Source organism: Solea solea, chromosome 1 (genome assembly GCF_958295425.1).
Source record: "Solea solea chromosome 1, fSolSol10.1, whole genome shotgun sequence".
Taxonomy (NCBI): Eukaryota; Metazoa; Chordata; class Actinopteri; order Pleuronectiformes; family Soleidae; genus Solea; species Solea solea.
In genome coordinates, this window is record NC_081134.1 from 33,266,395 (window position 1) to 33,286,525 (window position 20,131).

Sequence of the window (20,131 nt, forward strand, 5' to 3'; positions counted from 1 at the left end):
AGAACTACAGCGTTTGTTTACCATTCCCTATGAGGGGATTTTTCCTCTCCGTCCCACACTGCCAAACACAGAAAATAACTCCCGTCTCCATGGGATACGGCCACAGAAAACAGCCGCGCGAGGGGAGGCAGTCATCTGACAGAACAGCTGTTTTCAATTGCAAGTGTGTGTGTGTTTGCACGCTTGTTTCTGTTACCTCCTCGGTACCCTTTTTTTTAAATTCCAAACACTGACCTTGTCAGGACCAGTAGTCCTTACGGAGACTAAAACTTGGTCCTAATGAGGCGGAACATCAGTTCTGAGTTGTTGGTGAAGATTAAAATTAAGATGTGAATCGATTAAGTGGTTAGATTAAGGTTTCGGTTTAGGCATTAACTAGTTTTGTTTAAGGTTAAGGTGAGGGATGAGGTTAGTTAGTTGCAGTGTGTGTGTAAACACTGACCAAAACCTGTTTCTGAGACTCTGGTTTAAATTGGAGTTAAGATGAAAATAGTGGTTAGGTATTAAGTTGTTTCGTTTAAGGTTAGGGATAAGGTTTTCATCATCGCAGTGTCCTAACATGAATAGCTGCACAAACCTGTGTGTGTGTGTGTGTTCTGTGTGCGTCAGCACTGCTGCTCACCTGCCTTCACTTACTGCTCCACTGGGCTTTCAGAGCTAAGGCTAAGCTAGCACACATGAGCTGTTTTTCAGTCTCAGACGACGCCACAGCTCTCTTAACCCCTCACTCCCCCACTCCCCCGCCGCCTCCCCCACTCCCCCACCCCCGCCCCTGTCTCCCGAGCTCCGCTTTGATTTGACGCGCTGACACGAGCAAGAAGAGAGCGACGGAGTCTCTGTCAGACGTGATAAGTCCACGCAAACATGGAAGTTCTCTCAGGCGCGCTCAATGTGTTTGTCTCATCAGCACACACACACACACACACACACACACACACACATTCCCTGAATTTGAAAAGTGAATCATAAACAGCGCCGGCTGTAAACGGAGGAGTACTGTAAACTGTGAAGTGAAACATGCGAGGCTGCTGAGGCTTCACTTTATCTGCCCCTCACTGACAGCTCTGCCTTGTTGCTCCCTCTCCAGGCCGCCACGGGAAAGGGGGGACTTTCCCTCGCCAGTTCCAGTTGCCCAATCGCAGCAAGGATTACGGAGACCGTAAGAAACGACAACAACACTCTTTATTACACAGATTAAACAGATATGTTACTGAGGCGTCATGACAACAACAGCAACAACACAAACACGCACCACTTTATCGGGTTTTCTTCAAGTTTTTATCCTCTTTCATTGTATTTTACTTTATTGATCCCAGAATTCTTGTCTTACTGCAGCACAGGAGTCAGACATAAGTATAAAAGTGATATAAAACACACACACACACACACACACACACACACATACATTATCTGACTGCTCTTGTGCTCTGTGTAGAGTTGGTACACAAAGTGCTGGCTCGCTGTTCCAGGCAGCTGCTAGTAATTGCTTACTCAGAGGCTAACCTTGGCTAGCAGTGATTTACGTTTCCCTGCGGTGAACCCGAACTTGTATGAAAACACAGTGCCCTGCTTCCTGTCTGAGGGGAAGTGCGATGGAGTGGCGAGAGGCACTCTGCTCTCGCTTGGGCCCCAAACTCTTGGCTCTCTTCATTTGCCCCGACACCTGTAAAGCAAGTTTGTGAAAACAGCGATAACATTGAACTCATCGACTCGTGTGTGTGTGTGTGTGTGTGTTTTTAGGGCGCAGGACACTTCCCAGGAGCTTCATGCCTCAGGAGAACCTGTTCCAGCTGGTCCCCTCCAGTCGCACGCGCAGCTACATCGGCGACAGCACACTGCAGTACAGCGACATGCGCACGCTGGGACGCACCGTGGACAAAAGCTGCCAACTTGGTACGGCCAAGTGTGAGTAAAAGAAAAAAGAATCTCAAACGCTCGCCTGGGAAGGAAACGTCCCGCCTGAAACTCATAAACACTGTTAAATATACCTCCTATCTGTGCCTTTGTTGCCGAGTGGTGTTGTGTTCGTCTGGTTCCTGTGGATAATCGCAACCGTACGCCTGATGTGAACACATGTGTGCTGTGAAAGCAAAAAAAACACTATATCCATGTCTCTACCTCTTGGTATTGATCAGAACACGTCACATGCTTAAAGCTGATGAGAACTATTAGATCATTTCTGATTTAAATAACATTTTAAATTAATTAAAAGTGGATTTATTTATACACAGAGATTCAGGGAGTCCCTGCCATGTTTACATGTGCGAAATTTTCTACCACAAAATCCTGTCAACATAATAGAGCAGGAGTCTGTGAGTGCGGTGCTGTTGTGTTTGGTGAGTTGCTTAAATCAGGGAAAAGTCAAACACGCTGTCGTGTCTCCAGTTTGAAACAGGTCGTGTCAGAGTGGATGCGGCCAAATCAAGGATCTGTAGTAAACACTCGACGGCTGTCCAACATGTTTAAGTTCTCTTACAGTCGGGGAGAAAGTGGGATTACGGTAATATTACAGAATTCCCCTCTTATCGTCCAGACTCGGTCATGTAAGCGACGCTCTAATCCCACCACTCCTTGTTGGGTGTATAAACTGTCTTTGTCACGTCGTGAAAGCTTGACTCGGCAGTCTGCGGTCGGCCCCCGCTGTCCCTCTCTCACCCACACGCGCGTCCAACGTGGCGGCCGCAGAGAAGCCTGTTAATGCCAGACAAAGTCTCAGAGTCTGGGCCTGTGAAGATGAGATGATCTCTCTCAGGGTCTGACAGCTTTTTCTCTCGGCGGCGGAGCGCGGTTTGGCTCGTATATCTGACGGGGGTCTGCGGTGGGGATTACTTAACGACCCTGTGGTGGATCTAACGTCTCGTTGGAGTTATTGTGTGCGAGTTGCAGGGTTGCAGTCGGGGTCTTGTGGTGACTTTAGTGCTAATGTTTGCTTGATATCAGTATCTCACAGATCTGGTCTGACTGTGGCAGCAGATTGAATGACGGCTGGGGTTCTCTGTGGTGTTTTGTGTGTGCAGCACCGAGGGCGCCAGTCAACTGGCGACAAGGGAAGCTCCTGGGGCGCGGCGCGTTCGGCGAGGTCTACCTCTGCTATGACGCCGACACGGGACGCGAGCTGGCCGCCAAGCAGGTGCCCTTTGATCCGGACTGTCAAGAAACCAGCAAGGTGAGAGGCAACAGTGCACATCTGTTTGGAATAAGTATGACGGCTTCTGCGTGTGTTTTAAGAGCGTCTCACTATTGTGTCAGTCCAACTCAAACCAGACTTAGATAGATGTTAAATAGATGTCCGTCAGATGCGTGGGTTTTCTCAGGGTTCTCCGATTTCCTCCCACAGTCCAAAGACATGCTGATTTGGGGATTAGGTAAATTGGACACTCTAAACTGAATGTAAGAGTGAATGGTGGTTTGTCTCTGTGTGTGTGTGTGCGGCCCTGTGATGGACTGGTGAACTGTCCAGGGTGTGACCCCGCCTATCACCCTATGTCAGCTGAGATTGGCACAGCGACCCTCCTGTGGAGGATAAAGTGGTAGAAGATGGATGGATGTTAATCGGGCTGAAGTGGCACTAAAACCAGTTTGGGAGTGGAGTTACTAATGCATATGTATATATATAAATATAAATGTATATATATATATATATATATACGACTGAACTATAATTTTTTTTATTTTTTTTCATAATTCATTTAAGATCACATTTATAGGAGTGATATAAAGTCACAATAATTGTACAAAAGTCACAAAATTAGACCGTTTTTTAATTTTATTTTTAATTTTATTTTATTTTTTATTATTGCCAAGCGAACTTGGAACCGTGACGTATTTCCAAATTTCCCAAATTCAATCCAGTTTTAAACATTGTGTGCACTTTCTGCTCAGGTGTGTGTTTATATAGTTGGTGAAGCAATTATTATTTTTTTTTTAATCAGATTGTCTAGGTCAGGGGTCACCAAAGAGCGACCTGAAGGGTAGAGAATAATATGGAGGGCTACCACATTAGCATTTTATGAAATGTATCATTTAAATGACGAATATCATGCATCCACTTGCACACACTTTAATTCCAGCGCTTACTCCTAACGAGTATCACAGTTTTTATGAACGACATCAATGTTATTTTACTGAGTGATCATATGCATACATACATGCACAAGTGATTTCAGACAACATGCAACATTACCCTATGACAACAAAACTTTAAAAATGAAACTGTCTCTCTCTCCATCAGTCTTTCACACACACACACACTCAGTCAACTTTAATAAAACGATTCCTCACTATAACTTATAACTTAAGTATAACTTAACTGTGCAGGGAAACGTACTGACTGTCGTTTTAACGCCTCACGTCTCTTTTTCCTCTGCAGGAGGTGAACGCTCTGGAGTGTGAGATTCAGCTGCTGAAGAACCTGCGCCACGACAGGATCGTCCAGTACTACGGTTGTCTGCGGGACCTGGACCAGAGGAAGCTCACCATATTTGTGGAGTTCATGCCCGGGGTGCGTTACTCTGCATTTCTGCGCTTGTCGTAGCGAGAGTGAGATTGAGAAATGTCATCGTCGTCGTTGTTGTTGTTGTTGTGGCTCTGGAGGTTGGGTGTGCAGAGATTTTAAGACAAACATCAAATCAAACTCATACATCTGCTTCTAACCATTTTTGGAAATGTCACCAGCTGTCAGCAAGCATGTCCTCGGTGGTTGATGTCAGCACAACGGCTCCGTTTATGAGATGATTCTCTCACTGAATGAGCATCTTAATGAGCTGCTGTTGCCCGTGGACCACGAGCCTGTTTGTGATATTTTTCCCCAAGCCATATTCTTTTTTTTTTTTTTGTTTCCTCTGTGTGGCACTGAGTGTCTTAGTCACACATTGTCTGGAAATTGGAAATGTTTGTTTTCAGTGGAGAGCTGGCAGAAGGACAAGGGGAGGGGACAAAGCCCGAGTTAGTGTGCTGCTGCACCGCTGTGGCTCGCCGATAACACGGAGTGTCCTGCGGTAGTGGGGGGTGGGGGGTGGGTGTGAAAGGGTGCTGAGAGTCGTTCAGGTGTCTTGTCGGGCTTCACACAAGTTCCAGGTTCAGGCCTTTGTTTGTGCAGTTTCCCCATGAGTAGAAAAAAAGAAAAAGAAAAAAGGAAGGTGTGTGGACTCAACGCTGAGCAGATTTCCTTCAGCACACTGTGGGTTTAAATAGTTGTTGTTTTTTCTGTTCTTGGCGAGGCGGCTGCTTTTCCACAACAAAACAAAAATAAATCCCCTTCAGCTGCAACCACCACATTTTCCTTAAAATCGCAATCAGACACCGAACAGTTTTATTTCCATTGTGAGCAGCAGCAGCAGCAGCAGCAGCAGCAGCACGTAGCAGCGGCAGCACTCTGAGACAGATTCTCTTATCACGTTTATTCACATCAGCTGTGGCAATAACAGAATAACAGATAATAAATGTAGTTTTTTTTCCCCCCTCATTCGCTCACTTGTTTGGTTTGGTTTGTTTCCGTGTCTCCAGGGATCGATAAAGGACCAGCTGAAAGCCTACGGGGCACTGACAGAAAAGGTGACGAGGAGATACACCCGGCAGATCCTTCAAGGAGTCTCCTACCTGCACAGCAACATGATTGTACACAGAGATGTAAAAGGTGAGCTATTGTGATCCGTAAAATAGGAGGCAGTAGAGACATTTGTGGGGCAGCCCGTGGCCAAGTGGAAAGAAAACTTGGCTTGTACATTGACAGAGAGGGTGAGAGTGCAGAAGTGGATCCAAGTGCAGGGGAGGGGGTAACGGTAAGTGCTGGGACAGAAGATGCTCATGGAAGAGCTGGGTGTTCAAGAAGCTCTTGAAAACCTACGGTTATAAATGTTGGGGTTGCCGGTTCGAGTCCCCACCAGGGCAAAAAAAGGGCTGGGGCAAGGTACCTAACCCAGATTGCTCCCCATGCATTGCTCAGTGGTTGCTTGCTACACCTTTAATTCTAGGAAGGATGGGTTAAATGCCTGTGGGATTAATAAAAGGACTCTTTTTATAACTCTATTTCCAATATCAGTGCACTACAGCATATCATATGTCAGTCTGACATTTATCGAATTAAATGGGAAGTGAACTGCTTCATTTACTGTAGCTGCCCCTGCTAATAATACAATAAATAAAGTAGCTTTGTCTACTAGAAAATACATTGAAATGCTCTCAAAAACAAGACACGGCACAAACGTGAGCCTTGTCTCTTCAAAATCCTGAAGTGAAAAACAGAACTTTCAAAACGTTTCTGTTCATCAAGCGAGTAGAAACATTGTTTTTCTTTAGTAAGTTGAGAGTAAGATTTGTAAAGAGTCAGTGCACACATACATGTGACACATTCAGGGCTGCAGCTCGTCATTCTTTTCATTAATGTCCTGTTTTGTTCACAAACCAAAGGTTTCCTGTCCCCAGGAAAACCAAAAGAAACTGCTTTCACACCACTAATGGCTCAAATCTTTTAATTGTTGCATCCTCAGAGACAGTGTGACACTATGACATCTCCATAATTAGGTATTCCATCACCCGGGAAAACGAGTCTGGAAACAAATGGGCTATTTCCAGCTCGCTTTTTAAGATTACGTGAGGCTCCACGCTGGTGAAATCGGTTTGTTCTATAAATGCTCATCAGCGGATGGAAAGGCTTTCGTCTGGCTGGCCACAGATTTTGGGAGTCGCCGCTCGGTTTCGGCCACAGCCAAGAGCAGAGAAACGTACGTACCGTCTGGTGTGGGGAAAATCTCCCAGGACAGAGCTGGGCTCTGTGAGCGTAAACTACCACTAAACTACACGTGGGTGGGATTCTTCACCTGGAAATGCTCGTCATTTGAAATATACATTGCATGTTTCTCACACCGGACAAGAGCTCGTCTGTGTGCAGCGAGTCTGGCATCACAGGAATGACATTATTAATTATTATTATTATTCTTACTGTGAAATGCAGTCCACATGATTTCTGAGGAAGTTTCACATCCTCACGATGCGCAACGCAGCGGAAACCGGACTGAAGAAGTGAGAAGTAAAGAGGGAAGGGGTCACCGCTTTCTCCTCAGCCCTCTGCCCTCTGCCCTTCAGTGGGTGTGGGAGTGAGTGGCGTACATTAGTCACTGATCAAACAAGAGGAGCGTCTGGAGGAAATGGGGAAAGACGCAGCTTTTCATACCGGAAAATTACTTAGGACGGAGGCGGAATGTGGAGCAGACAGTGAGAGTTTAGTCAGTTTAGTATTTATTTTTCATGACGTTTAATAAATCACTGACTGTCACTCTTCCATCACACCAGACGTGGAAAGCTTGGGTGCTGGCACAGGCACTTTTATAACCACGCTGGTAATGGCTGACTTCATTCACTGAACCTCCACGAGCGTCTTCACGAGACTCCCCCCCTCTTTTTTTTTTAACAACTCTCGTTTCATTCCACCAGGTGCTAACATCCTCAGAGACTCCTCGGGGAACGTGAAGCTGGGAGACTTTGGAGCCAGCAAACGCATCCAGACCATCTGCATGTCTGGAACAGGGATCAAGTCCGTCACTGGCACCCCCTACTGGATGAGCCCGGAAGTCATCAACGGGGAGGGATACGGCCGCAAAGCTGATGTGTGGTAAGGGACGAGGCCCAAAGAGGGGAGGGGGAGGGGGCGGGTATCGAGACAGTTTGAAGCACAGAGAGCTGTTGGATGGAAAAGCAGTAAATTCAGTGGAAACTAAGTCGTATTTATGTGAGTAAAAACCTCGTCAATACGAGTAAATCGCCATGAACCCCTGTAAAATATAGGGAACTATAGCATTATGATATTAGCTTTAGTGAGAATTAGTGCACAAAGCATATATAAACAGCAGCTGCAGGCTTTTGCAGACCACAATTTAAGTCGTTTATTAATGTTTACATGAATTGGAAGAGGGCGAAAGTGTCCATGAGAACAAGACGCAATATTTTAAGTATGTCCAGGAGAGGGTCAATTGAAATCAATAAAATAAAATCGCATGAGGACAAGGTAATATATTATCATTCGTTTGACATCTTCTACAAAATCTGGCCGCAAAAGGTTTTACATATTTTTACTTGATAAATGACTGTTTTCTTGAGGTGGAGAGTAAAAGTAATCCCCGTCCATGACATCAATAATTGACTATATTTATCTATTCTTGTGGTGTCTCGTGAGTGCTTTTTTAAGTAAATATCAAAATAGCAAACATGTATTCATCAGCTCGCCTTGTTTGAGCATCAATATGTCCAAAGAACAAGAGGAGAAACTGAAAAAAGGCGACTCGGAGTCAAACGGGGTCAATGTCTAGAAGGATCTAATCACTGGACAATCTTCTCAGGACCCACAGTCTGCAGCGTTTGGCTTCTCGTCCGATCCATGTAGCTTTTTGATTTGCTGTGATAAAGAAGCGAATTAAACACTCACACCAAGTCCCTCCACATGTGAGAGTTTGCACAGTTCCACTGGAGTTCACACACATCTTGAATCTTGAAAGGTTCCTCTCTCCAGGAGTCACACGCGACAACAACAGATCTGTCCTTTTGTTTGTTGTTGTTTTCTCAACGTTCATAAAGATAATCTCCACAGATGGTTTGCTCCATAAATAAAGAGATACAAACCGGTGGTGAAAACTATTTTTACTCGAACATCTGTGACGGTTCTCAGTCGTCCAGGTCACAGTCATCTTCAGTAGCTCTAACTGGACTTAGGACGAGTTAAGTTGAAGACATTTCACCTCTCATCCATCATCAGTCCAGTCAGCTGACTACTGAAGATATGTTAATCTCTCCTGCTAAGCTCATATCAGCCAAGACATAAAAGGTGTAAAATATATGAGATTTAATTAGAAAACAATTAAAAACAAAAATAAAATAAATCATTGACAAGGAAGGGTGAGAAGTTAAAATAACGTAATATTTCATGGCTATTGAATCATAGCAACAGTAAAAACAGGTTTCGTGTCGGGGCATAAAAATAAATCCTTGACAGCTTAACATCCAAATTCACAATGAGGGCTTATAAGAATAAGATGACGTATTTGTTTGAATTCATAAGACTATAGTACTGTAGTATTTGAGATCTTAAATGGAAGTTTTATTCATGTACAAACCCAGTATTTGCATTAAATATGTCTTTATTTAAATACATGAACAGAGCAAACCATCAGACTAATCCTCTGCTGGATGTTTTTTCTTTGTCTTTCTCAGGAGCATCGCCTGCACTGTTGTGGAAATGTTGACACAGAAACCTCCGTGGGCCGAGTACGAGGCCATGGCGGCCATTTTCAAGATCGCCACGCAGCCCACGAAGCCTCTGCTTCCGGAGGGCGTGTCGGACGCCTGCAGGGACTTCCTGCGGCAGGTGTTCGTGGAGGAGAAGTGGCGGCCCACCGCCGACGTTCTTCTCAGCCACTCGTTTGTCCAGGGCTGCTTCTGAGGCCAGTGTGGGAACCCCCCTGTCCCCTCCCTGTCCTGCGAGGTCCTTTACGGCTCCACAGTGCCTCCCCTCCCGTCCCCAGGGCCGCCACCCCCCCCCCCCCCCCACTTCCTTGTCCCCCAGGCTCCATACAGGGCTCCGCATCACTCTCTAACTTCCTGCCCTGTATTTCCACCACCTGCCTTGTCCAGAACCTCACCTCAGAGAGAGAGGCCAGGCTGACCGCCGTCAGACCCCGAGAGAGTTCTCCAAAGAGCAAGGCTGACAGCAAAGCACTTAGCGGTCTCATAAACCTTTTTATCAAGAGCAGGACAAGTGACCCGAGTTAAAGAGAGAAGCGGCGTCTTTACACTCCGCTGCAAGAACAGTGTCTGGGGTTTTTGTGTGGGGCACGACGTGTACGACGCCGGACAGTTTACGTCAACTGTGAGTGGAAATCAAAGGTGGTAAAGATATTTTTTATAAACATACAAAGTCGTCGTGCCACGCAACTTTTTCTATCGTCACCTTGGAAGAGAGTAAATGTATTTTTTACCCGCCAACGCCTTACAAACGTGAATTTGTAAGTCAGATTTTTTCTTAACATCTAAAAGCGTAGCATTGTCACACCCCCCCACCCCCCCCACGCAGAAGGACTGTCCCATATTGCACTTTTGATACCATGCATTTTCTTTTTTCAACATGCAAAGATAATCAACCATAGGAGATTATTTTTCTATTTGACACAAACTTTGTAAGAAAAAAAGACAACGACTTTCTGATGTAAAGAAGAACCAAACGTCTGCATCAGCATCTGTTAAAGCAATACCAACGCACTGCTGTTGGAGTCCGTGCTGTCCGTTCCTGCCTTGTTCCATTCAGAAGTGGCCAAAGAAACATCGCGGTGTCGCAGAGACGGACGCTTTTTCCTGAGCAAATACACACGCACACGCTCAGTCATGTACAGTATTAGCATCACACAGGATTTCTGTATTGGTCACCTCAAGAGCCCGGTTTTTAGTTCTCTTTTTGTAACGGCAGCTATGCACAAAGTAGACTGCACAGACCAAAACGACATCACATTGTAGGGCTGCAACTCGCAATTATTTATGATTACCGTTATTTTCTTGATTAATCAGTTGAAAAAAAACTTTAAAAATGATGTTTTTCTATGTTCTGATTTGTCCACAAACCAAAAAATGACTCATTTTTTTAATGATTTCTTTGTTATTTGGAGCAAAATAATTACAATTAGGGACAGTGAATGCATGCTTATTACACACCAGTCATGAAAACACACACAAGCCCAGGTGCAGGAGTAGCAATGCGGAGTTGAGTGCCTTGCTCATGGGCACCCCCAACCTTTGGCCTGTCCTGTAATTTTAACTAGCAACCTTCCAGTTATGAAATGATCTTTTTCATTAAACAACACAAATTGCACAACGTAAACAGATAAGGGTTTGAACATGCAATGGTCCCAGCCCAAAAATCAAACCCAGCAACCTTCTTGCTGTGAGGCAACAGTGCTAACCACTATTCCACCGTGCCACCCATACGAGCCCAGTTTTCTTTCCTCTTGGCCATGGGCTGCCCAAAGAAACCAGAAAAATATTATATTCCCATTTTTAGCCGCTGTACATTTTTATTTCTCATTATAAAAATAGTACATTTAGTCATCGATTGGTGACCGTTTAATCGATTTATGGTTGCAGCCCTCTCACATTAGTATGAAGGAAGCATCTCATGAAGATGTTTTGTTGTCGTGTCAGTGCGCACAGTATGTGTCCTTCCACCCCAAGCCTTTTTACGTCATGTGACGTGAGATTAAAGCGGAACACGAGGGTCGGATGTGCAAAGACAGACCGGACTAAATGCTGTTCTCTTGGAGGTGGATTGATTGAGTGATTGTAAGAAAAAAAAAAGAAAAAGTGGCACTTAAATGTGTGATCAAATCTCCTCTGACCTTTGACCCCCCAGTGCCTTATCTGAACCTGTTTGTAAACACAAACATTCACTGCCAAAGCTGAAAATGCTTCTTAATAAAGACGAAGCAGCAGCAGCAGAGAGCACACACACACACACACTCTCACATGACATGCTGAAGTTTTTGTTTTTTTATACTGAAAAAAAAAGATTATACTGTAAATACATATTTGTTCTGCACTTTTGTATGAAATTTCTTTTACATTATATACAAAAATCTATTTGAAGAAATAGCTACGTTATACAGTAGATTGTACTGTGATTCAGACAGGAGGATGTATGAGGCAGTACAGTACAGTACAGTATGAGGGAGGCTGGGAGGCTTGTGATTGGGACGGTCTCTTTTTTTTTGTCTTTATGACAAAGCCTTGAAACATGAAATGTATCATGTCGTTGATCTTTTGTACATTTAACTTAATAAATCAAAGGTCTAAGACTATTCCGGATGAGTTTGTTTATTTAAAAACACAATCGACGGAGAGGATAAGGACGCACACTGTGGAGAACATGGACATAAATCCTAAAAATATAGATTAAGACAACACATTAAGATTTCAACCGACAACTGATTTTAAAAAAATGCACTATTTACTCCTAGATTTTCCTCTCTCTTTTAGTTTTAGTTATTTTTAATGGAAGAAAGGAAGGAAGTCAAAAGCATGAATTCTGAGATTATAGTCAGAACACTTAGTTTTTTATCATAATTATAAATATTTTTCTCAGAATCTGACTTTAATCTCAATTTAATCTCAGAATTCTTTCTCTTTTTTTCTCTGACTTTAATCTCAGAATTCTGACTTTTTCCCCTAATAATTCTGACTTTTTCCCCTAATAATTCTGACTTTAATCTCAGAATTCTGACTTTTTTTCCTTCAGAATTCTGAGATTAAAGTCAGAATTATGAGGGGGGGGAGTCCGAATTGAGACTTTGTCAGAATTCTGCGATTAAAGAAAAAGTCAAAATTCAGAATTTTTTTTCGTCACAACTCTAACTTTAATCTCTTAATTCGACTTTTTTCCTCATAATTCTAACTATAATCTCAGAATTAATGCGGGTTTTTTTGTTTGTTTTTTTACACGTAGCCCTAATACTATTGTATTTTAGTAGTGAATTAGTTTAAAAACAATTACACAATTAATCGGTCTACTGTTAAACTCAGCTGGAGGCAGCATTTAGAAAACAACCTTACACAACCTGGTGTTTTGTAACGTGGACGTGGCTGAAAACGTGACGGAGACACTTCCACTACCACGGCAGACAGACCGAGCAGGGGAAGAGAGAGGACACGGACCCCGCGTGTGAACTGAAGCGACTCACCCGTGTCATAAACTACATCATAATAATGTCTGCCTCCTCCCGAACCATCATATGTTTACTGAGAAACGACCTGCGACTCCACGACAATGAGGTAAGAGTGGGAATCTGATTACGAGTCCGAATCATGTGTGTTCGGTTGTTCGTTATCCAACATGAGAAACGCGGACATGACTCACACAAACAAACGTTTCCGCTCACTTTGTGTGTCTAACACGTCATATTTAATGGGATATCGTCATTGTGAACACATGTGAGCACGCTATATCAGGAATTAAAACATAGCCACCGTAACAATTATCGAACTTCCGGATTTTCTTTTCTTTTCAAAGTAAAAGCCCTCTCTTTTGTCCTCCGACAGTGACGTTAGAGTGAGAATCTGTTATGGGAGCATTCTCATTTTTGATGTTCACATTAGTCTGTGTATGTTTTTAAATGTATGTACGCGGTACTGAGTAAAACCAGTTTGTCTAGCCCGCTGTTACAACGAGGGACACATATCCGGCTGCGATATCAACATCCGGTGTTCAAAATTAAAAAGAGTGCCGTATCTTTTCATTTAGAACAAGTAATGAAAGTCCTTACAGCTATGTTTCACAGACATAATAACTCGATTTTGAACAACTGTATAAAGAGAGTTCTCTCAAAACTGAGTAAATAATGAAAAGGTTGCGTTCAGGACAGATATCTACTAGCATCAGACATTTTTACTGTACAGGTTTTGAGAAATTTCAAAATAAAAGTCCCATATTGACACTTTTTGTCGAAAGAATTATCAACCAAAAATGTCCATACGTTCTGCAGAAGACTGACAGGGTTGTGTTCAGGACATCTATGACTACTGCCATACTAGAAATCAAACATTTTTACTGTACAGTTGTAGAGAAGTTTCAAATTTAAAGCCCATATTGGCATTTTTAATCAAGTAGGACTGACTAGACACAAAGAAGTGCCCACAAAAGTTTCAGAAGTGATTTCTACAGCTTGACTGAATAAATCCCTTTTACCTCCGCCCGGCCCTAGGCTACCTTTGTTTATAGTTCCTCATTTCAGATGACAGAATCAGCATAGAAATAATTTTACATAATATATTTCTAAAAAAGACCAAATTAAATCATCAATTACACGTTAATCGTTGCTTTAGTGTGGTGACATTATTAATGTGTTTTTCTGTGAATTCAATCCTGCAGCTTTTCCACTGGGCTCAAAGAAACGCAGAGAACATTGTTCCACTCTACTGTCTCGACCCAAGACATTATGTGGGAACGTACAACTTCAACTTCCCCAAGACTGGACCTTTCCGTCTGCGCTTCATGCTGGACAGCATCAGAGACCTCAGGAAAACACTGGTCAACAAGGGCAGGTAATTCAATCTGTCTTTACTTTCTGTATCTCTGTGGATGTGTCTTCCTGCACTGCTCTATTTAAAAGGCCAGAGTGTGAGAATTAGTGACGTCAGAGAATGAAGGTGGTTGTTGTTCTTCTTAGTTTCTTCTAAGTCTGCTTCAAAATGCGAAAACAACACTTTTAACCCTTTAGCACATACTATAAGCCTCAAAATATCCTGCTTATTTTAACCATAAAAGTGCCATTTTCCTCCGTATAAGTGATTTTTGACATTTTTTCCAGAATAACTTTGAATATCTGGCAGTTATTTACAATTGACTGCATGTTAAAATAGTGTTTTAACAATTTAAAATGAAACAAAACAAAAAATGGAAATTTATTTTAGAGAAAAAAATACTGCAGTTGTACAGAAACAGATTTTGCATGTTAAATTAGATTTTTTTTTAACAGTATAAACATATTTACAATAACTTTTTTGTGAAAATGGAAACTATGTACTGTACACTCGTTTTTCCAAGTCTCTCCTCTCTCGCGACAAAGACATGGATTCGCCTGCTTCCTGCAACAGTGCGAGTGAATTACCGTAATAACCACAATGTTGGCTTGCATGTGCAACTTCCCAGCTTTCAGAAACCGTCGGATTTTTTTCCGATAGCACGAACCGTTGCATAATTACGGTAACGCAAAATGTGCATGTGCAAACGTGTCATCGGCGATATTCTCTGTGTTTGAAAAGGATTAAAATACATGTTGAAGACGTTCAAATTTTAATGTGATTATAAACTACACACATAACGTTCTGCATAACAGTGTCAATTTCTGCTCATATGCACCGGACCGTCGACGTTGCAGACTTCCTCCACGCTTCATATCCTTCATGGATGTAACACAGAAAACACCATAACATGTTTCCACAGAGGAAAACGATCATGAGCTTATGTGTCATGTTACTGTTACGTGTGCACTCAGTGCAGACCCCCTCCACTCTCCAGGACTGTATTGATGCACAGCAGCAGATATGACAGGATCAGGATGCACCTGGTCTTATGGGGGGGTTATGTTTGAATTAACACTGCTGTTGCACACCATCATTTTTTTCCAGCCAGTGGTGGTGGTGGTGGGGGGGTGGCTTATGCGCCCTTCTACCCAGGATGCAGCTTGCCTGGCATGGAACCCAGACATGTGAACACGGACTTATGTATATTTTTGTATGTTTGTCTGTGTGTGTGTGTGTGTGTGGGAATGTGACAGCAACCTGGTGGTGAGACGGGGTAAACCGGAGGATGTTGTCGCCGAGCTCATCAAGCAACTGGGCTCAGTCAGCACCGTGGCTTTTCACGAAGAGGTACAGTACAGAAAACACAAACACCCATTTCTTATTAGCATCGGTTTTACTGCATCATCTGATGAATTTGACGCTGTTTCATGCCCCCCAGGTGACTTCAGAAGAGCTGAGTGTGGAGAAAAACGTGAAGGATGTCTGTGCACGGTTGAAGGTGAAAGTTCGTACCTGCTGGGGGTCGACGCTGTACCACAGAGATGATCTGCCATTTCATCACGTGTCGCGGTGAGCGAGGATATCGCCTGTCTAAGTGTCGAAGACCACACATTTGTGTTGAAGTTGTGCTTGTCTTCCATGTTTTTGTAATGCAGTGAGCTCTTACAATGTGTCTTTTGATAGTCAAGTACGTCTAACTGGTCTTTGACGACTCTGAGATAAACTGTGAACCTCCCATGATCCAGACAACGCTCCTGACATCCATCCATCCATTTGTTACCGCTATATCCTCCACATCTGTTTTGATTTTCTGACTTCCTGATGCGACAGAAGCACCTCAGTTTACAACACCTCTGGAGTCTTCCACACACTATTAGATGCAGCATGTGAATGTGCCCTTACCGTTTTTATTATATCTCCTCCCGGTACGTTAGGCTGCCTGATGTGTACACTCAGTTCCGGAAGGCAGTGGAGACCCAGAGCAGCGTGAGGCCTGTGTTTCCAACCCCAGAGCAGCTGAAGCCTCTTCCTCCAGGACTGGACGAGGGAGCCATTCCCACAGCGGAGGACCTGCAGCAGACAGGTGACCATCAGTAGTGTGTATTACACCTGGTTAAATCCATACAGAGTCTCTCTGGCTCTCACTTTGTCAAAGTAGATTTCTATGTGTTGATTTTATGTGCTTATATAATAGATTTTTATGTAAATGTAGCACCAATAACACATAAAGTAAATCCATACTGCGATTGTTATTAGAATCTAATAGGGGAAAACAGCTGAGGACAGAATTCTCATTAAGTTCCCGCGAGCACGCCGCCTCACTTTATATGTGTATGATTAAGCTTTTATGATTCTGTTTGTCTTAATACACACCGGGGAGTGTTTAAACTGAATGAAGCAGTCTGATGCTGATATGCTTTTCTATTCCCCCCCCCCCCCACACACACACACACACACAGAGCCTGTGACTGATCCTCGCTCGGCCTTCCCTTGCACTGGTGGTGAAAGTCAGGCTCTGGCCAGAGTCCAACACTATTTCTGGGACACTGTGAGTACAGAATCAGTAGTTGTTGGTCGTAAAACCGGTAAAAATATTTTTTTTTATACGTATGTGTTTATACATATAAATATAAATATATATTTGTACATATATATATTTGTACATATATGTTTTTTTAATATATATATATATATATATATATATATATATATATGTACATATACATATATCTATAAAACATATTGTTTTTTTTGTAGAATGCTGTTGCGTCCTATAAGGAGACTCGTAACGGCTTAATCGGTGCAGACTATTCCACTAAATTCGCACCTTGGTGAGTGTTTTTAATTTCCTCCTCTGCTCAAAACTGATTAATCTGATGTTCTGTGTGTGCAAGTCTTGTAAAAAATACCGTATCGTTCATGGTGCTTTCCTGACTCTCTAGGCTGGCGATTGGCTGCATTTCGCCCAGGTACATTTATCACCAGATCAAGCAGTACGAGAGGGAGCGGACAGCCAATCAGAGCACATACTGGTAAATATTGACGATAGAAGACTAGGATCTTTTACATTAAATCAGTAATAATACGGTAGAAAACATCACTCCCACTCTCTGATGTCTTCACAGGGTGATTTTTGAGCTTTTGTGGAGGGATTACTTCAAATTTGTGGCTGCCAAGTACGGAAACAGACTGTTCCAGGTCAAAGGTAATGTTAGCTTAAGGTTTCCGCCCCTTTTTTATATACTTATTTTATTCATTCACTGCTAATAAATCCTTTTTACTTCAGGACTTCAAGACAAATCAGTGCCATGGAAAAAAGACATGAAGCTCTTCAATGCATGGAAAGGTTTGTCCTCCCCCCTTTGTCTCTCCTCATAAAATAAAGTAAGTGTTTGAATAGTTGCTGACTATACCTGTATTTTATTATCACAGAGGGACGCACAGGAGTTCCCTTTGTCGATGCCAACATGAGAGAGTTGGCACTGACAGGCTTCATGTCCAACAGGGGGCGACAAAACGTTGCCAGCTTCCTCACAAAGGATCTTGGCCTGGACTGGAGAATGGGAGCCGAGTGGTTTGAATACCTCCTGGTGAGTAGTGAGGTCAGATAGTGTCGTCATCTCGTATATATTTAGTGTACAGTATGTAATCATTTTTTATTTAAAATGTCCTTTCAAAGGTGGACCATGATGTCTGCAGCAACTACGGCAACTGGCTTTACAGTGCCGGCGTAGGAAATGACCCCAGAGAGAACAGGAAGTTCAACATGATCAAACAAGGCCTCGACTATGACAACAATGTAAGTTGGGTTTTTTTTTATTTATTTCCGTTTTATTGTAACTACTGTTTTGATGGTTTTCGTTACATAACAACACGTCTGAGTCACTTTGTTGCAGATGCTCACATGATGGTGATGAAACTTGTGGAAACTTGAGTCACAGATTTACTTTATGCTTCTGCTTCAGGGCGACTATGTCCGGCAGTGGGTTCCAGAGTTGCAGGGCATCAGGGGAGGTGATGTGCACACACCGTGGACCCTCAGCTCTGCCACACTGTCTCATGCTCACGTGTCCCTTGGCGAGACCTACCCCACTCCCGTGGTCATGGCGCCTGAATGGAGCAGACACGCTAACAAGAAAGCGGTGGGTGTTTGAGAAAAGGGAAGTGGGTAGAATGATAACATGATGCTGCTGCTGCTGCTGCTGCCATAGCTTCTTTTTTTTGATTATAGCTGCAAACAATAGTGGTGGAATTTGACTTTGTTTGAAATACTTGAGTAAAGTATTATGCTGTACTTTTACTTCAGTATTTTTGTTTTAAACTATTTTCTTCTACCCTTCTACCCAGTTGCAGTTCAGATAAACACACTGTGAAAGGGCTGGAACGATGAATCAATGACTAAATTAATCATCAACTATTTTGATAATCGATTAATCAGTTTCTTAAATGGGAATGTTTTCTATACTTATAAGTGTCCCCATAGTGTAATATTTCTTGGGCAGAAGTGATACAACATCTGTAGAACCTGTTTCTTTACTGAGAAGTGTGATGGATGGTCTGATTAATGTTTTTCTCGATAACGTCTGTCTGATTACAGATTATGTTCTCAAAACAGAATGTATGACAGGTCATACGATTTGCTTCTAAAACACAGTGTTCAGTATTTAAAATTAAAAAAAAGAAGCAAGTGAGGCTTCCAAACCTCTGAAATGCTATCATTTTGATTTGTATTGGAGTCCAAAGAGGTTAAATGATTAAATATTACGAAGAAGAGATTAGGAGTGCAACCCTCTAGATTGGGTTAGCTGTTATACCAGATAGATACAATTAATTTATTTAAATACAATATTTTTTTTTAACTAATCTTTTAAACCTTTTGTTCTGCTGTATTTTTTTCCAGAGTGCCTCAGGGCCTTCACCAAGAGGGAGGAAAGGCCCATCGCAGACTCCAAAACAGCATGGGAACAGAGGCATAGATTTCTACTTCTCCAGAAGCAAAAACCTGTGACGTGCCATTAATACCAAACAAACCAACACTACAAACATGGATGATGCTCAGGGGATGGAATTCCGTCCCACTGATGTTAAACTGATTATTTTGTTATAAAGTCTGTGCTGCGCACTGTGTCGCCGTGAGAAGTTGTGGAATAGGAAGAAATATGTGTGTCTGCGTAGAGTTGAATACTTGAACTGGACTGATCTATATTTATGCTCTGAGTTCTTAAGAAACACTTTTCTGTGTTTCCTTTTTTACAGCAGGAACAGGAACAAGGGACTGTGGTTTTTACCTGATTCTTTTCTTCATTGTTAATGTCTATTGAGCTGCGTGTGTAGTGTGTGTGTGTGTGTGTGTGTGTTTTTAAATTTATTTATTTACAAAATAAAACATGTAAGCTGCAATGTTTTCTGCTATATATATATATAAGTATAACAACACTATTATTTGCCCCATATAAGTGACAATGATAAGCTGTTCTTTCAGAACCATGGACAAGCTAAAGTATACATAATCTGCAGCGCGTAAATGTTAAAATAGTTTGAATTTAGGAGGAATAAAAAATCAACGTATTAAATGATTGTGTGGGGAAGATTTCTAAATAAAGGCGCAAAACATCTAATAATCAAATAAACTGGATCTAATCGAGGCAAATTCATTAATCTTAATCTTTGTTTCCAAAATTGCATGTATTCACAGAGGGCAATGGTGTTACAACATCGTACCAAAACAGTGGCCTCATATGTTACATTTAGGAAGGCTAGTTAGCAAGTATATAATTGCATTAAAAGAAGAAAAAGGGCTTTTATTTAAAAATAAAATTGGTGTGTTTTGTGTGCTGTAAGCAAGGTCCTTGCTTTACAGAGGGCTGCCATGTTTCTACGGAAGCCCTAATGGACAAATCTGCCACAGAGTGAGTTTCTCATTTTCGAGAAAAAAACAAAAAACATCCTTTCTGAAGGCCACCGTAGTTTCCTGGCGTGCTTTGTAAATAGAGGGATGAGCGAAGAGGTCCACCATTTGTTATACTTTGCTTTTTGATTATTAAATATCACAAAACCAACCATGCCGTGCCGGGACCAG

At 42.5% G+C, this 20,131-nt stretch overlaps 2 protein-coding genes and 1 long non-coding RNA gene across 4 annotated transcripts in view; 2 read left to right on the plus strand and 1 right to left on the minus strand.

The window, feature by feature from the left end:
- map3k22 (mitogen-activated protein kinase kinase kinase 22) overlaps positions 1 to 9,523 on the plus strand; it is a 38,859-nt gene extending 29,336 nt beyond the window's left edge. Inside the window, exons 12-18 of one of the 2 annotated variants that reach the window (XM_058629841.1) lie at positions 1,088 to 1,159; positions 1,741 to 1,905; positions 3,018 to 3,166; positions 4,370 to 4,501; positions 5,506 to 5,635; positions 7,432 to 7,609; positions 9,202 to 9,523. In XM_058629841.1, coding sequence (XP_058485824.1) covers positions 1,088 to 1,159; positions 1,741 to 1,905; positions 3,018 to 3,166; positions 4,370 to 4,501; positions 5,506 to 5,635; positions 7,432 to 7,609; positions 9,202 to 9,430 — 1,055 coding nt within the window. In that variant the 3' untranslated portion in view covers positions 9,431 to 9,523. The remainder of the gene's footprint in view (positions 1 to 1,087; positions 1,160 to 1,740; positions 1,906 to 3,017; positions 3,167 to 4,369; positions 4,502 to 5,505; positions 5,636 to 7,431; positions 7,610 to 9,201) is intronic. The other variant, XM_058629850.1, reaches the window with a different exon arrangement.
- A 3,063-nt stretch (positions 9,524 to 12,586) lies between these two features.
- Positions 12,587 to 19,452, plus strand: cry-dash (cryptochrome DASH). Its single transcript, XM_058638981.1, has 14 exons — positions 12,587 to 12,801; positions 13,898 to 14,070; positions 15,306 to 15,399; positions 15,491 to 15,621; positions 15,987 to 16,135; positions 16,512 to 16,600; positions 16,810 to 16,883; positions 16,995 to 17,084; positions 17,178 to 17,257; positions 17,339 to 17,398; positions 17,485 to 17,642; positions 17,732 to 17,851; positions 18,018 to 18,194; positions 18,953 to 19,452. The coding sequence occupies exons 1-14, from the start codon at positions 12,736 to 12,738 to the stop codon at positions 19,058 to 19,060; spliced, it is 1,569 nt and encodes a 522-aa protein (XP_058494964.1). The 5' UTR covers positions 12,587 to 12,735; the 3' UTR covers positions 19,061 to 19,452.
- LOC131465985 (uncharacterized) lies at positions 14,805 to 16,077 on the minus strand. Its single transcript, XR_009241365.1, has 2 exons — positions 15,955 to 16,077; positions 14,805 to 15,870 (listed from the first exon to the last, which is right to left on the minus strand). It is a non-coding gene; the product is annotated as an uncharacterized LOC131465985 (long non-coding RNA).
- Positions 19,453 to 20,131: the final 679 nt, after the last annotated feature.